Raw genomic sequence first — 17,868 nt, forward strand, 5'->3', positions numbered from 1 at the left:
GAGAAAAACAGGGGAATCGATGGAGACGCTCGCCGCGGAGCTGGGGAAGGAGACGGCGAGGCCGAGGGTGGTCGGGGCAGCGCGGATCGACGCCGAGAAGCAGTGGTCGGTGATGAGGAAGAAGAGGTCGATGCACTCGATCCTTGATGACCCGGCTCCAATCCGTGGACGTATGCGATGAAGGTGATGATGGTGTTGCTCCTGGCGCAGCTCCTAGGCACGACGACGGAGGACACGGCGGTCGGTGGCCGCGGTGACGCGCGGCGGCGGCGCTCGGGGTGGAGGGAAGGAGCGGGGCACGCCGTCGGCGGCGAGGACCGAGAGGGCGATTGAGGAGTGGAGGGAAGGAGCGGGGCAGGCCGTCGGCGGCGAGGACCGAGACGGCGAGGCGGGGCGCGAGGGTCGTCGGGCGACTAGGGGGAATGAATCTGGCGAGCGGGAGAGACGAAGGGATCGGGCGACTAGGGGAAGATTACTAATGGCGCACCCCCTGGCGATGTGCCATTAGTATGTTTTTTTTATAACAATGGCGCACCCCCGAGACGGTGCGCCATCAGTATTCTTTTTTTTAGATAGCAATGGCGCACCAGTCAGCCGTGCGCCATAAGTAAGATTTTTTTATTATTATTTTGTTGCATCTAATAATTTAATAGAAAATTAATATGAATATGAATATGAAAATGAATATGAATATGAAATAGTAATAATTTTTATAAAAACAGTAATAATTTTTTTAAAAAATATCATCAAATTTGTTATTTGAAAATATTTATGAATATAAAAAATATCATCAAATTTGTTATTTGAAAATATAATCAACTTTTTTTTGAAAATATAATCAAATTTGTTTTTTTGGATTTTTAGTTGCATTCATTTGTGACGGTGGAGCGGGGGAGGGTGCGGGGGTCGTCGGCAGTGGTGGAGCGGGGAGGGTGCGGGGGTGCTCGGCGGCGAGGGGGATCTAGCAAGGGGGATCTGGCGAGGGGGGTAGCGATCGAGATGGAGGGGATTGAGATCGAGTGTCCTCATGAATATTCAATATGTTTTCATGAATTTAAAAAGTGCCCATGAAATTTAAAAATATTCATGATATCAAAAAGTGCCCATGAAATACAACCAAGAAATGAAGACTACGATTTAAATACAGTCGATCTTAGCTAGCTATCTGTTCATAATTTTCTTGCCCTTCTTTTTCGCAAATGGAGTTCTTCTGTGAAACGGACGTCCTTTAGGTAGGGTGGTCCTGCTTCTTCTTGTGGTGTATGCTGCTACTTCATCATCGTCGTCATGTTCGATCTTCGGGTCACCGTACTTGTCGAAGTCTTGCTCATTGGCTACTCTATCCATCCCGATGATCTTCCTTTTGCCTCTCCTCACGACAACACGACTGGGCTTTGACAGGTCGGTAATGAAGAAGCATTGGTCCACTTGGGAAGCTAGTACCCATGGCTCATTTTTCACGGTGACATTTGCGCCCGCGGTCTTGGATTTGGCTTCGGGTATAACCATGGTGGTGAAATACCGGTCTTCTTTTAGAACGCTCTTGGCCCATCTGACACCGAACATCGGGACCTTCTCTCCAGCGTAGCTCAGCTCCCAGATCTCCTCGATCCTTCCGTTGTATCTGTCCTTGTCGTTACCGGTGTAGGATTCCATCGTTACCCCGGAGTTCTGATAACCATCGCTCTTCATGTCCTTGTCCTCGGTGTAGAATGTGTAGCCGTTGATATCGTACGCCTCATAGATCATCAGGTTGTGATCGGCGCCCTGTGACAAGGCGAATATGAGTTGTTCTTCCGCGTAAGAATCCTCATGTAAAGGGTACGACAGAAGCTTCTGCTTGAACCAACGCGTGAAACATGAGTTGTGCTCTTTGATTATATCTCCGTCCGTTCTCTGTTGGCCTCGGTCATTGTATGTCTTCTCAATAAAGGTTTTGTGCTTTATCACCCAAGGATCGACCACGTCTATGTGTTGTAGCGCGACTAGGTTTGCTCTTTCAAAGTCGGCGAGTCGACCCTCGAAGTCGACATGCATTTCGCGGTGACCCTCACAGTGACCCCATCCAGCGAGCCTGCCGAGGTGCCTGTTGACGGGCAGACCAACGGGGTTCTCGATACCTAGATAATTCGTGCAGTAGGAGATGCACTCTTCGGTCAGAAAGCCCCTGGCTATACTTCCCTCTGGACGTGACATGTTGCGAACGTATCCTTTAATGACACCATTCATCCTTTCGAATGACATCATGCTGTGCAGGAACATCGGCCCGAGTTGGATGATATCCTCCACGATATGGACCAGCAGATGCACCATAACATCGAAGAATGCGGGCGGGAAGTACATCTCAAGCTCGCATAGTATCACCACGATCTCTTCCTGTAGCCTTCTGAGTTGCCTCACGCCAACCGACTTCCGAGAGATGACGTCGAAAAAGTTGCATAGGCCAAATAGCGTTTCACGGACGTGCGCGTCCATGATCCCACAGATTGCAACTGGAAGTATCTGCATCATCAGCACGTGACAGTCGTGAGACTTCATCCCGCTGAACTTCTGCTTCGCTGGGTCTAGGTATCTGCTTATCTTCCCCGCGTAACCGTAAGGAAGTTTTACTCCTACGAGGCAGGTGAAAAACTGCTCGATCTCCTCCCGACTTAGAGTGAAGCACGCGGGAGGGTAGTCATTTCCGGTCTTCTTGGCCTTTTTGCCTTTGCGATGACTTTCTGTGTCCTGCTTCGCCTCATCGTCATCATCATCATTAGCGTGAAGCTCCTGCCTGATGCCCATTGATTTCAAGTCTGCCCTTGCGCTCGGCCCATCTTTAATCCTCTCTGGCATGTTGAGCAGGGTACTAAGCAGACTCTCACACACGTTCTTTGTGATATGCATGGCATCAAGGCTATGAGGCACACGGTGGATCTTCCAGTACTGCAAGTCCTAGAAAACAGACCTCGTTTTCCATACCTTCAGCAGCGGCTCTGGCGCCTTTCGCTTCTTTCCCGGCTCTGGCGCCTTTTGCTTCTTTCCAGTAGTGGGCAATCTTTCCAATTTTTCAACAGCCCGTCTATTTCCTCGCCGCTCCTCGTACGCGGGGTTCGGTTTCATCATCGAACAGATCCTTGCGTTTCCTCCACGGGTCATCGTCGCGAAGCCACCTTCGATGTCCCATGAACACGGTTTTCGAAGACCCGGGATCTCTATCTAGCTGGCGATACGTTGTGTCATCCATGCACCTGACGCATCCAGAAAATCCGTGGACCACCTGCCCCGCGAGATATCCGTAACTGAGATAGTCGTGCACCGTCGTGAGCAGTGCGGCTCTCATAGGAAAATATTATTTCTCTGCGGCGTCGCACGTATTGGCTGGCGTTTTCCACAGCGTGTCTAGCTCCTCTTTCAGCAGCCCCAGATACAGATTGATGTCGTTCCCTGGTTGTTTCGGCCCTTCAATTAGCATACTCATGTGAATGTACTTCCTCTTCATGCACAACCAGGGGGAAAGGTTGTACATCCACACAAACACAGGCTAGGTGCTATATGTGCTTCTCTGGCTGCCAAACGGATTGACTTCATCGATGCTCGCGCCCAGCACGATGTTCCTTGAATCCTTCCCAAATTCTGGGTGTTCGAAGTTCAACGCTTGCCACTGACTCTCATCCTTAGGGTGACTCAGCATCTTGTCTTTTTTATTTATCTCCGGATCATTTGTGTCATCTTCTCACTTCTTCTCCTCCCTATCCGCGTGCCAACGCAGGAGCTTTGCTACCTTAGGGTCCGCGAAATACCGCTGCAGACGAGGAGTGATCAGAAAGTACCACACCACTTTTCGAGGAGCTTTCTTGCTCTTCTTGTATCGAGTGACGCCGCACACCGGACATATGGTAGACTCCGCATGCTCGCCCCGATAAATGATGCAATTGTTCATGCACAGATGGTATTTCACGTGCGGTAAATCCAAAGGACACACGACTTTCTACGCCTCCTCGAAACTGGTCGGGCACTTGTTCCCCTTGGAAAGACGTTCGTACCAGAATGACATGTTCTCGTCGAAGCATGCGTCGGTCATTTTGTGTTTTACCTTCATCTCCAAAGCCATGAGCGTTACTTTCAGGCGGGTATCCTCGGGTCTGCATCCTTCATACAATGGAGTAACCGCATCTATCTCCAGTTGATCCAGCTTGGCTTTCTCTCGAACGGCAGCTCTTGCGTTATCCGTCTGCTTGAGAAGCATCTCTTGAATATGAGGGTCCTGCACCCAGCCCATCGATGGTCCATCGTCGTCTGCTCCTCCAGCATCTCGGCCTTCGCGGAGCTCAAAACCTATTCACGATGCCTTCGGTCATCGTGCGGACCATGGTCGCCTGCGGGGTAGAGCAAAACGATATTTTAGAACCAAGAAAAAATTTGACATGACTTTTCCTAAAAATAGGACCAAAAAGAATGCATAGTGCCAAAATTATCGCTGAAACGGAAATGAATCAACATTCTGGCAAAATATTGGCAACTATCGCATTTCAAATACTGGTACCTGCAAACACAAACATATATGCAACACCACAAACATATGCAACACTACAAACATACATAGATCTAGCTAGGCCACAAAAAGTGCATGTGCACGTTGTTGGAGCGAGCTAGGGAGAAAAAAAGTAGATATACAACATGAAGATAGCTTTCCCCTTACTTACCTATCAAAAAAAGGTAATTTCAACACTTAATTTTGATGAATCTATGGTGCAAATAAGGTAAGGAGGAGGAGGCAGCCGACAAGCTTAGAGAAGGAGGTGGGGGAAATGAAGTGGGGAAAGTGAGTGTGTAGGTGTGGCTGTCCAAAAATATCTAGCTGGTCCCAGGTTACTAATGGCACGCCACACAGACATGCGCCATTAGTAACCCAACATACTAATGGCGCACCACACAGACATGCGCCATTAGTAGTTTTGCAAAAAAGTAAAAAATTAATTTTTATACTAATGGCGCACCGTGGCACAGTGCGCCATTACTAGTTTAAACTAGTAATGGCGCACTATGCAACGGTGCGCCATTAGTAGTTTTGCAAAAAAGTCAAAAAAATACAGTAGTGGCGCACTCTATGACTGATGCGCCATTAGTATATTTGAAAAAATGAAAAAAAAAACATTTTGTTACTAGTGGCGCACCGTGTGCCTGGTGCACCATTAGTGTCTTCCACACTAATGGCGCACCAACAGATGATGCGCCATTAGTATATAGTAATGGCGCACCACATGTCTGGTGCGCCATTAGTGTCAATTCCATCTATAGTTCTTTTCCTAGTAGTGTCTATTGGGGGCAAAATGTACTCCTGCCAGTTATGTTGCGGAATGTGGCTCATATCTCTAGTGTACTATGTATAGCTTGGAGAGATGTGCTGCGTGGACTCCTATATGTGCCCTATAATCACAAAATTTTCTGCTCTCTTTCCCTTTCGAGGTGAAGTGAGGCTGACTTGCTTAACTTCACGATAAAATCAGAAAATGCTTCACACACCGCTAGAAACATCATATGGAAAGTACATGCAACTAAAAATGGTGACCCCTCGGACTCAAGCACTCGAACCTGCTATGGAATCTTCATGTGCACCATTTATCCTTGCTCAAAATCATCCAACCAAATTTACTACATATAGTAATACCCACTTTATCCTGCAAGAGAGAAATTAGTATAGTACATCAGTAAAGTGGAGCAAAAGTACAAAAACAGCAGGACCTGAATTTCTGTTAAGGTTGCATTATATAGTTATAAGCAGCTTATGGTGTAAATAATTGCTTTCTTAGAGGCTGGGGCGGGGCAAAGTAAGAAAACCGACCTGATGCGGAAAGTGTGTAAGACTAAACTATGCACAATGGAAACACACCTTTGCTAACTTTTTTTTTATCTAGAATGGAATAGTTAAGATAAGCAAAACAATTAGATTATGATCTTGACAAATATAAGCACATGTGCATTATCTTGACAAATATCTAGAATTGTCAAGCCACTCTGAACTGCACTGAATGTCGAAACACAATCTTTGCACCTTTCATTACATTCAGTCATATACGGTCACAAATATTACATGGCCAAGCAAGAACATTTAAGTTTGTCAAACATGGTTAAGCAAGTGCTACAAAATCTAGCAATTTACTATATGTACTCAGAAATATTACATGGTTAGGAGTATGAGCTGTATCAGGCCTCCACTAAAACCATCAAACAAAATTCCACAATCAGGTCTAGCAAGGAACATTTTGGTCACCTACATAAAGCTGTACTGTTGTGTGCTTACTCTCACTGTAAGTTCTTAATTTGAATATGGCAAAAACGAATCAGTACTGCGGCCAAAATGTTACCAATACAACCTCACTCCGGCGGCATGCAGAATTGAAATTCCTACTTACCGGAGTGCCAGTGTGGAGGCAAGTGGTCCGGTGGCGCAGCCCAAGCATAGCTCTGAAAGCCATAACCAGTTATCGGAAACAACACTCATCGAGCCCAAGTAGAATTACACGTGCAATGAAAGAATGTTAAAAATAACCTCCTCGGAAGCAACAGCATCCGAACCTATCCACAATTCTCTATGCACTGCTCCATTCACAAGTTGAAGAAATAACAAACCTTCAGGAGCACTTGTCTTGAGTAAATAATTTAGTTAACACCAATACTTGATATGAATACTGCCACCGAAATCATCGTCTTCCGGATCAGAACAGAAATAAAAGATGGATAAAAGTACCTCTGGGTCTCAGAAAGCAGATATCATGACTTCGGAAGATGATGATCTCGGTGGCAGATAAGTGAACCTAGCAATGGATTTATGATCGAACTAAAACTGTTGCACACTATATTTTGTTTACAAAAAATTACAGTCAGTCCATAACTGATTGTTGACTACCAGAATAAATTATACTGTATTCTAGATGCACATTATATTATATATGTAGGAACTGAATAAATATGTTGCTGTGATCTCATTGTCGAGAGTTTCACTTAGCTTCACTGCACAATGCAGCTAAGCTAGCTAGCTGTGTCTGTGTTCTACAAACAAGCTCTGCATGCCCATGCTTCACTTGCCACCTTGTGGTCTAGTGGCATGCAAGATTTACAATTTGGTACACTACCACCAAACTAGATACTAAGCAATTTCTGCTAGCACAGCCAAACTGCTTGTACCCAACAAAGACCATCTACGTCAACGGGATGTGCCTCTTCAACAACAACACCAGCGCCCGGGTCACCACCACCAGCCTCATCATCCATGAGATGGACTCCTACAACCAAGCCAACTTGGCTTCACTGTAAAGAAAAATGGAAACATCACTTTCTTTATTTTATAGCATATAGTATATGTGCAGTATCCCTTCCGAATTTTTGCTTCACTTTTCCTATCTTTTATTTTTCTTTTCCATCTTAGTTATCTCTATTCATTCACCCGCAAAAAAAAATAGTTATCTCTATTCATTGTCAAGGCCTTTCAGTAAGTTGTAATAGCTAGTGGAAGATGTCAGGTTACAAAGCTAGAGTTGTACATCACACCAGTCCAATTTCGACGGAGAATTTTTACTTCCAAATTTTCAGTTGGTCAATACTGTCTCAGGCTAACAACAATTGCAGGAGGACAGTACCGATGTGACCATAAAATGCACAAGAAATACATATGATTCTTCACACACTGGATAACACTTTGCGCTGTTATATATATCAGGTATCTAAAATACACTCACCTGGCCATGCTGGGGTTCTTGGGCATGCAGCCAGTGACTTCTGCAATTCCTGATATTCAAATTGCAGTATAACTGTTCTTCAGGGGCATTTCTCCAGTAAGTTCTTCCCAGTACTTGCTGCAGCTTGTTCTCCAGTAGCTAATGGTGACAAAACTGCAATGACCTTGTCCAAGCAGAACTGCTAGAAATATACCCTTTACATGACTCACATTGCCATCAAGTACCCATATGGCAACCAGGCACTAAACTTCAACAAGGGATTGGTTCAGGCATCACATTGGCATTGTTTTAGGCTGCCTGTGGAAACACTTCGGTTGCGTAACAAAAGTCTTGGAGATTTGGAAGCCAAGTTAATAACAGAGACTCAGTGGATGGTGATTAATCGCTTTGTTCCCTTTGCTGCTTGGTGCAAAGCCATAAGTGGGATCTTCTTTCAACAAACTTGAGGCCCATCTCCAAGCCATAACCGAAAAAATACCCTGCACATTTTGCAATTAGTAACCACTTGAAGTGTGCAACATCAAACATTATGTAAAATGTAAAGAAAAAACACTGGAGATGGAGCTTTATCTGGCAAGAGGTTAAGCTCAGACTAGCATCATTCTAGTTATGCTAAAATGAAATGAAAAGATTAACACTCAGACTAGTAAGGCAGAAGAGTGGTGGTTTCTCCTGTCAATGTGCCGAATTTGGTAATTAGCGCACACAATGACAAAACCTGGCATACCCTTCCACTTTGGTACACAAGAGTCAATAAGGATATAGAAGTCATGCACAATCCTTATACCAAACTGCATACTGCTGTTAGCAAATGCAGATTCTCCCTTTGTCTGTCAGATCCATACCAACCAACAATTAGGAACAAAATGTTAATCAAAACAATCTTCCAGAACTACATTTTCATGATGACATAAACACACCTCTTATGAGTCCTGCACCTGCAGGGAACGTGATTTGTTCGTACTGTGTCACACAAACCCAGTTGATGGCCAGGGACTATTATCCATGATTAGCTTCGTTCAGCTTTTCTCCTTTTCTTCCAGTAGCACTTCTGACTTTAGTTAAACTTGAAGCATGTGCAACGTTGGCCAAACAGACAGTGGAATTACCAGAAGTCCCCACATGAGCAAATGCCATTGCTAAACTTGTGAAATCTGACAGCATCCCTCACAAGAATATCACGACCGGTTATCTTCGAGATGAACTTGGTAGCATTGTGGCAATCCACACAAACACGCAGATTCTTGACAACCCGGATCGGCATTTCCTCTGGAACAAAAATTAAGCCAAAGGCAATTGCAAGCTTCTCGCTATGATTGCTGAGCATGTGAACCTTCTCAGCATCTGCCACATCATGCAGCACAGAACTGACATCAGGCTTGTATCCTTCTTCCACCATCTTAGAGTTGAGCCACTGGAGCTTTTCATAAATTGTTCCAGAGAAGGGGTGAGACTGATCGTCGGCTGAAAATATGTGAACTTTATTTTTATACTTGATCCAGCTGCAGCCTGGTTCCTTCTTCACTTGCCTATCCCTCATTCCACGCCTAAGCTGGGCAACCTCGCTCCATTCACCTTTAGAAGCATGCATGCTGCACAGCAAGACATAGCTCGCTGGGTTTTGAGGGTCAGTTTTCAAGAGATTCTCAGCAGCCCATTTCCCAATCTCCATGTCACCACGCAACCGGCATGCACTAAGCAATGTTGCCCATCCAATTGCATCAGGACACCGTGGCATCTGCCTTATGAACTCCCCAGCTTCTTTTAACCTCCCTGATCTGCTATAAAGATCAATCATACAAGTATAGTGATCGTCCAAGGGCACAATACCATGGTCCTTCTGCATGGAATGAAAGTAGCTGCGGCCTTTCTCCACAAACCCTGAACGGCTGCAAGCAGAAAGGACACCAATAAATGTTACCCCGTCAGGCTTCACACCCTTCAATAACATCTTCTCAAACAAATCCATAGTTTCTTTTGCTTTCCCAAACTGCGCATAACCTGAGACAAGGGCAGTCCAGGAGACTTGATCATGAAACGGCATCTCATCAAACAAGCGGTGTGCGTCCTCGATACTGCCACACTTTCCGTACAAGGTAACGAGTGCATTAGACACTGTAATGTACGGCCTCAACCCTGAGACGAGCGCCATACAGTGGAACTGTGCTCCCTCTTCCAGGCTTGCTAGATTAGCACAAGAACTTATAACACTGCCGAGAGTGAAATCATCAGGCTTAATACCATCCCTCTGCATCTCCGAGAACACCCTCACAGCCTCCTCGCCGCACCCATTCTGTCCATAGCCAACAATCATTGCGGTCCATGAGATGATGTTTTTGCAGGTCATCCTTCTGAAAACGGCTTCTGCCAGTCTGATGTTCCTGCACTTTGAGTACATGTCAACAAGCGCGCTTCCAACAAAGATATTGTCATCGTACAGAGTTCTGATTGTGTAGGCATGGATCTGCTTCCCCTCTTCTGAGGCAGCAAGGGCGCCACAGGCTGTAAGGATGCTTCCGAAAGTGTACTGATCAATGCCAACACTCTCGGCCCTCATCCGCCTGAAAACATCCAGCGCCTCCGACTGCAACCCATTCTGCGTAAGCCCTGTAACCATAGTAGTCCAGGTGATGGAGTCCCTGTCGGCCATTGCCTCAAACACCCCCCTAGCCTCAGCAACCATCTTGCACCGGAGGAGCCCCGTGATCATGGTATTATACATCACCACATTCTTGCCCTCCATCTCATCAAAGACCCGCTTGGCGTCCCCAATGAGCCCCATCTTGGCATACATATCGACCAGGGGGCTCCCGGTGAAGGCATACGCCCCAAACCCGAGCCGCAGGATCTGGCAGTGCACCTGCCGGCCGAGCGCGCGGTCCCCAAGCGCCGACGCGGCCATGACCATGCCGGACATGGTGATGCGGCTGGGCCTGACCCTGGCGCCGTCCACCACCGCCTCCTCCCGGAGCAGCGCTTGGTACGCCTGGGCCGCCCGCGCAGGGGCGCTGGCGCCCGAGAAGCCCGCGATGAGCGCGTTGTAGGACACGGCGTCACGCTCGGGCATGGACGCGAAGAGCCGCTCCATGTCCGGGAGGAGGCGCGCGCGGGCCAGCGCCGAGAGCAGCGCGTTGCGGGTGAAGAGGTTGGGGTCGGGCATTGCGTCGAACAGGCGGCGCGCGAGGGGGAGACGGCCGGACCTGGCGTAGGCGGCGAGGAGGTGGTTGAGGAGGTAGGTGGGCGGCGGGTGCGGGACCGTCCGGAGGACGAGGCAGTGGACGGCGCCGGAGACGCGGGCCCCATCGCGGCCGCCGGCGGCGGCGGTGGAGGAGAGGAGCGCGGCGTAGTGGTTGCAGAGCGGGCGGCTCATAGCGGGAGCCGGCGCGGGGGCTCACACGCGAAGCCATTCGCGATCCATATCACGCCAGTTATGGGCCTAGCACTCAGGCCCATCTCTCGTTGACGCGTGGTCATGGGCCTCCAGTAAAAAAATTCTACTCTCTCAGTCCCAAAATATAAGAGAAACGCTCTTATATTATGGGACCGAGGGAGTAATAAATTGTGCACCTTTCGCGGGTTTTGCCACAATAAATACAGCTTGTTTTAAAAAAAAATACAACTATGAGATGGTCCGAAATTTGAATGATCGGTTAAAAATGGATGTACTTTGTTCGCTAGAATGTCTGATCAATCAAAAAGAATATTGTGCCGATCAATGTATATGATGACCCACGCCCACCCTTCCACTTCAGCAAAGAACATGTTCGTGTCTCCCTTTAGTAGTCCCGCTTGCTTCAATACACGACCCTCTCTTGCAACGGCGAGGATAACTAGATTCTTGGATGGCGTGGCCCCGTCAAAGATGTTAGAGTTGCGGTGCTTCTAGAGTTGCCACATAACTAGGATAATGATCACATTGGCATCCCTCTTAGCCCATCCTCGTCCTCCCTTGTCCTGGCACCATGTGGAGAGGTCGTCATCCGGTGTCGGTATCCACTCCGGCTTGCCAAGGGGGTGGCATATCACCGTCCACACCTCACGCGCTAAAACACAGTGTAGTAAGATATGGTTGATGCTCTCTTCCGCTTGGCTGCATAGTGGGCAGCTATCTTGATGATCAAGTCCTTTTCTTGCCAATCGGTCGGACGTCCAACATCTGTTCTGAATTGCAAGCCATGTGAAGAAGCGGCACTGTGTTGGCGCTTTGGACTTCCAGGTAAAGTCGGCTATTGGGGCGGTTTGCCTGCCCCAGAACTTTGTGGCATAGACCGTTCTCGTGAAGTAGCAGCCGTTTGCTTCCCATGACCAGGTGATGCTGTCTCGTCATGTTGGCTGAAGTTTCACCCTTTCAATTGCAGTCCACAGTTGCAGGTATTCACTTATAAGATTTGTTTGAAGTCAGAGTCCATAATGTCTGACCAGCTTCACGGGGGAAACAAGATTGACATCCACAATACGAAATCAATTTTATTAGACGCGTCATGATAGTTTCCATATTGCATAACTTTAGTATTGTAGATGTTGTTATTTCTTTTATATAAACAAGGTCAAGGCTTTATAAAATTTTACTTGAGGCGCATTTTACGTGGGGAGTAAAATATAGATACATCCATGCCTGCGACAAATAATTCGGAACGGAGCAAGTACGTACGTACACCCACGTGAGTGCGCCGTGGTTTGGGCCACATGGCGGAAGCCTTGGATGGATTAGCTTGTTCTGCGACCGTACACAGAACACACACACGCCCACTTCATCATCCGTCCACCCGGTAAATCGGTCCATCAACACCGTAGGTATACGTAAAAAGGAGTTGCCCTCTCTAGAAGCTTCCCCTTTGTTGAATGATCCGGCCATCGTCGCTCTCACGCATTCGTACCGGGCGTGCTGCTCCACTCAATCATTCCTTCCCCTTTGTTGATAACGCACGCATCGCATCATGGGTGGGTTGCCCTCCACATCTTGCCCTTATCTGAATGGCCTGATCGGCCGAAATCCAAACAGCGACCTGCCACTGCCGGCACTGTGTCTGTCCGCGCGCAAGCCGGCACCGCGCCCACGCTCCTCCGGCGAGAACGACGCGCTTCAGGTTGATCGGCTGGCTGGCGCACGGTCGCTTTCACGCATTGGGTGCTGTGCCGTATCCGATCATGGCGCGGGCCGCGAGCCATATCCGAGTCGACTGGATCATTGGATTAGTACTAAAATCCTAGATTTTGTAGAAATCAAACAAACTGAGATTATCATTCCCTTATCATAATCAGTCTCAGATAAGTGCAGTGCAAGTTCTTTGTGCTCTTGATTTGGCCTTGTCGGTGAGCGAGCTGCCAAACACGGCCGTCGATAAAAGAACGACTTGAGGAGGACTAGTTACTGATAAATAAATCGACACAAAGATGGAGCCAGCTTGAAAACCCAAATCCCGAATCCCGAACTCGATGGAATTTTTACACGCGGAATAGACTGGAAAAAAGAAAAAGAGAAGAACTCGGGAGGCACCAATCCAATTCCAGAGGGAGCGAAGCAGAGGCAGAGCGCTTGGCAACGCCACAAGGGGGTGTCTCCCGCGCGCGCGTCAGGGCGGCGCGCGGCATGTCGGGCAGGAGGGGCGGCGGGCGGCGGAGGCGGGCACGGCGAGCCACCGCTCGATGCAGCGCGCGTGGAAGCCGTGGCCGCACGCCGGCATGGCGCGCACGGCGTCGCCGTCCGCGAACTCGGCCAGGCAGATGGCGCACTCGTGCGCCGCCGCGCCCGCCAGCCGCGTCCCGGACGCCGAGTACACCAGCAGCGGCGGCAGCGGGGGCGGCGGCGCCGGCTTCTCCGGGTCCTCCACACCGTCGACCCCCTGCCCCTGCCGCTGCCGTTGCCGGCGGCGGCGGAGCAGGCACCTGACGCCGGCGTGGAGCGCGAGGGCGAGCGCGAGCGCGGCGAGCAGGGAGGCGAGGATGATGGCCATGTTGCCCGCGAAGTCGCCCGCGCCCGAGTAGGGCCCCCACCGGTTGGTCGCGATGGCGGTGGCCGTCGCGTTGCCCCGGCCCCCGCGCGCGTGCTCCGGCGTCGCCATGGCCTGCCTCCCTCCGGTTCTTTCTCTGGCTGGCTGGCTGGCTGGCTAGCGCGCGGCGGCGGGCAGTGCTCCGTGAAAGCGAGGCTCGCCCCGGTGCACTAGCTGGTGCAGCTGAGTGAGTGACTGGCTGGTGGAGTGGAGTGGAGGTGGACTGACTGATTGATTGATTGCCGTGGTGGTGCAGGCGAGATGGGCCAGACCCGGACGGACGGATGGATAGAGGCTGGCTGGCTGGATCCGGGGTCGGGAGCGCGACGTGCCATGCCCCATCCACCTCCGTCCTCCACCGGCTAGCCGCCTCTGCTTGGCCCGGCACGACGAGCATGGGGTGTACGTAACGTCGGGACCAGCTGTGCTGCTGTTCTCGAGCACACCGTATCACGCTCTCCACACAGCCAGAGGATGAATGGATGATGGTCTTACTTACATGTGGCCACTGCAACAAAATCACGAGTTTGATTAAAGCTACAAGCCATTCTTAAATTCTTTTTTTTTATCTCAGACAGGTCAAAACACATACTCCCTCGGTTTCAAAATGTAAGGCAGTTTTTTCTTAGCCTAGTCTGGTCGAAGATAGGGGCACGGCCGTCGCTGCGCACAAAGCAGCCACTGAAGCCCTCCACTATGTGTTCAGTGCCAGAAATTTAAAAAGTTTGCCACATACACTTCGATGCCAAATGTAAAAAGTTTAGCACCGGCACCACAACGTGAAGGATTTGGCACCCATCCACCTCTGGCCCACCTACATATAAACTAGTAATACATCAGCTCAAAGCAGTGTCTCACCGGTGGTGCCTCGCATGCAAAAGTACAGTGGCTGCCTAGTTTATTGCCTCAACGAAATATGGCGTCGGAGCAAGTAGAGGAATCGATGCCCTGAGATTTTTATTTGGCATCGGCTGGGCTATGTAGGGCACCGGTGCCAAATGTTCAAAAAGTGAATTTGGCATCGGTTTTGGCATACATAGTGGAGGACCTGAGCGAGCCTACTGAGAGGTTTTGTACGCTTTCCACTGATTTTATTATAAATAAACATTCTAGAAGGTTTTGGCATGTTTACGCTGTTTTTAATTGTTTTTGATTTTCTAAAAAATTCAAAAATATTCAGAGTTCCAAAATTTTCGTCTGGTCTTTTAAAAGTTCATACTTACAAAAAAAAATACATTTCTTGATTTGTTATGTTCGAGATTTCAAAATATGTTCATGTTTTAAAAATCAAAAAAATATTCGCCTTCCAAAAAATTCTCTCATTTTCCAAAAAAATGGCAAACATTTTAAAAAGGTTCACATTTAAGAAAAATCTAAATATATTTTCACACTTTTGTAAAATACTTTTTTGTGATTTTTTCAATAGGAAAAATGAAAAAGATAAGTACTCCCGCCGATTCATATTAATTGTCGTGGACTTATTAAGTCCTTGACAATTCATATGGATTGGAGGGAGTTCTAAAAAAAATATGTTTCTATAGTGTAGATGAGCTCGAGCCCAAAAATTAATATTCGCCACTGAGAGCGGCAATTTGGCTACCGAACTCATCTACACCCGCCATGAACAGTAAAAAAATACTAGAAAAAGTAAAAACAAATCTCATTTTTTTTGCTTGGTAGATGTTTCAGTGCCTAAGATTCATGCAAAAATTTAGCTTGTTTCGACATCTGAGGAGCTCTCAGAAAAAAGACAAATTCGGAGTCTTTGAAAAAGTGTTTTGCTCACGTACCCTTTGGATCGATTTTTTTTGCTGAGAGCTACTCAGATGTCCAAACGATCTAAATTTTGGTACGGACCTCACGCACTGAATCATCTGCCATGCAATTTTTTTCGGACTTTTATGAATTTGTTCACGTTTTTATTTTATTATTCATAGGGTGCAGACAGACGTATTAGAAATGAATATTCGCCGCACCTTCACTTTTTTACTTGTCTCTCTTCTATACGTAAACAAAAAGTGCCATGTAAGTAGGCTTATAGCCCACTAGTATACTTGCTCCTATATTGTTAACTACTAATGTAAGACCGGTTTAAAGAGTGTGCTAGTCTATCTGGGATTGGGTGAGGGTGGTGATGTGTCATGCACACGGATCATCATCCTTCACTCATAACTGGATAGCTTCTTCTGCTTGTTTTGGCCTTGCACTTATCTGTTGGGGAACGTTGCATGGGAAACAAAAAATTTCCTACATCCACCAAGATCAATCTAAGAAATGGACATCTACGAGAGGAGAGATTGGATCTACATATCCTTGTAGATCGCTGAGCGGAAGCATTAAGAAACGGGATTGATGTAGTCGAACGTCTTCGCGGTCCAATCATGATCCGTCCCGCGAACTCCGATCCAAGTGCCGAATGGACGGCACCTCCGCGTTCAACACACGTACGACTTGATGACGCCTTCACCTCCTCGATCCAGCGAGCGATGGTGAAGTAGTAGCCCGAGTCCTCCGGCAGCATGACGGCGTGGTGGCAGTGGAGGTGGTGGAATCTCAGCAGGGCTTCGCCAAGCACTACGGAGAGGAAGATGGACTATGAGGGAGGAAAGGGGCAGCGCCGTGGCGTAGAGATGTGCTCAAGGGGCGTGGCTACCCTCTCTCTACCTCTCTATATATAGGGGAACGGAGGAGGGGGTGGCGGCGGCCAGGGCAGATGGGATCTCCCCTAGGGTGACTTGCCCCCCAAGCCGGGTGTAGCGAAACCTAGACGGGGCGCCCCACCTCTCCTGGTCACGTGGGGAAGGGTGAGAGGGGCACTCAGCCCCTTAGTGGGCTGGTTTTCCCTCTCCCCTTGGCCCATGAGGCCCCACCAACACTTGCCGGAACCCCCCGAAACCCCTTTCGATCATGCTGGTCATCACCTGATACCTCCGGAACACTTCCGGACTCCAATACCCTTCGTCCAATATATCAATCTTCACCTCCGGACCCTTCCGGAGTTCCTCGCCACGTCCAGGATCTCATCCGGGACTCCGGACAACCTTAGGTAACCACCATAATGACTCAACTATACTTATATCGTCACCAAACGTTAAGTGTGTAGACCTTGCGGGTTGAGAACTATGCAGACATGACCGAGACACCTCTACGGTCAATAACCAATAGCGGGACCTGGATGCCCATGATGGTTCCTACATATTCTACGAAGGTCTTATCGGTCGAACCTCAATGTCAAGGATTCAGCTAATCCCATATATACACTACAAAAAAATACACTTCCGTGATGATACGTGTTTGTCACAGTAGGTCACGTTTTTTATCATGCATGTACATCCATGACAAATTTATGACAGAATCAAGATAGTCATACATGTGCTGTCGTAGAAGTGTTCCATGACATTACCAAAATTATCATCACGGAAGTGTCCACTTCCATGATGATAAATCGCGCGTCACAGAAGTGCTTTCGTCAAGGGTGACCGACACGTGGCATCCACCGTAATGGAACGCCGTTAAGCTATCGGGTCGGGTTTTAGATCCGATAACCCGTTAACAGCCCCGACCAATGGGGATTTTCCACGTGTAAAATCATCATTGGCTGGAGGAAACACGTGTCGGCTCATCGTTGGGACAGATGCCATCCACTCATTGGACAGAAGGCGCCTATGATACGTCGACACGTGGCACGGCCCAATAGAGGCCCATTCCTGTGAAAAGGCCGGCCCGTTTGACTTGGTCAAAAGGTGGCGGACCGGCCCATGTAAAGCCTGTTGACGGCCTGTTCGCATATAGCCCATTTACAGCCCGCTAACCCAAGGCCCGTTACACCATACCCGAATTAGGCCCAGTAGCGTCATCTGGGCCACCCAATATGATTCCAGCCCGTTTTCACTTCTGGCCCATGTATGGCCCATGACGTCTTTCGGCCCATATGAGGCCCTATGTAACTCTTGTCCTATTAACGGCCCGTGGTGAAACTGGCCCGTAATGAACAGTGTATCACTTTACACCCGTTAACGGCCCATGGTGAAACTGGCCCGTAATGAATAGTGTATCACTTTATACCCATTAACGGCTCGTTATTCCGTTGGGCCGTTTCCAACCCATGTTATCTTTCGGCCTTCTCAGAGCCCATTTATTCTTGGGCTCATTTCCAGCAT

At 48.3% G+C, this 17,868-nt stretch overlaps 2 protein-coding genes across 4 annotated transcripts; both read right to left on the reverse strand.

Moving 5' to 3' along the window:
* Nucleotides 1-5,573: 5,573 nt before the first annotated feature.
* LOC119319341 (putative pentatricopeptide repeat-containing protein At1g68930) lies at nucleotides 5,574-11,088 on the reverse strand. 3 transcript variants are annotated; one of them, XM_037593832.1, is made up of 4 exons: nucleotides 8,639-11,088; nucleotides 7,719-8,197; nucleotides 6,396-6,447; nucleotides 5,574-5,660 (listed from the first exon to the last, which is right to left on the reverse strand). In XM_037593832.1, exon 1 carries the CDS (start codon nucleotides 11,086-11,088, stop codon nucleotides 8,824-8,826), a length of 2,265 nt encoding a protein of 754 aa, XP_037449729.1. In that variant the 3' UTR covers nucleotides 5,574-5,660; nucleotides 6,396-6,447; nucleotides 7,719-8,197; nucleotides 8,639-8,823. The 3 variants fall into 3 exon arrangements, with proteins under 3 accessions (XP_037449729.1, XP_037449728.1, XP_037449727.1); XM_037593831.1 differs by lacking the exons at nucleotides 5,574-5,660; nucleotides 6,396-6,447 and adding exons at nucleotides 6,863-7,290; nucleotides 8,446-8,548; XM_037593830.1 differs by lacking the exons at nucleotides 5,574-5,660; nucleotides 6,396-6,447 and adding an exon at nucleotides 6,863-7,290.
* A 2,074-nt stretch (nucleotides 11,089-13,162) lies between these two features.
* On the reverse strand, nucleotides 13,163-14,076 carry LOC119315064 (RING-H2 finger protein ATL79-like). The gene has a single exon (XM_037589735.1). The coding sequence runs from the start codon at nucleotides 13,778-13,780 to the stop codon at nucleotides 13,292-13,294; it is 489 nt and encodes a 162-aa protein (XP_037445632.1). The 5' UTR covers nucleotides 13,781-14,076; the 3' UTR covers nucleotides 13,163-13,291.
* Between the last annotated feature and the right edge of the window lie 3,792 nt (nucleotides 14,077-17,868).

Source organism: Triticum dicoccoides, chromosome 6A, assembly GCF_002162155.2.
Source record: "Triticum dicoccoides isolate Atlit2015 ecotype Zavitan chromosome 6A, WEW_v2.0, whole genome shotgun sequence".
Taxonomy (NCBI): Eukaryota; Viridiplantae; Streptophyta; class Magnoliopsida; order Poales; family Poaceae; genus Triticum; species Triticum dicoccoides.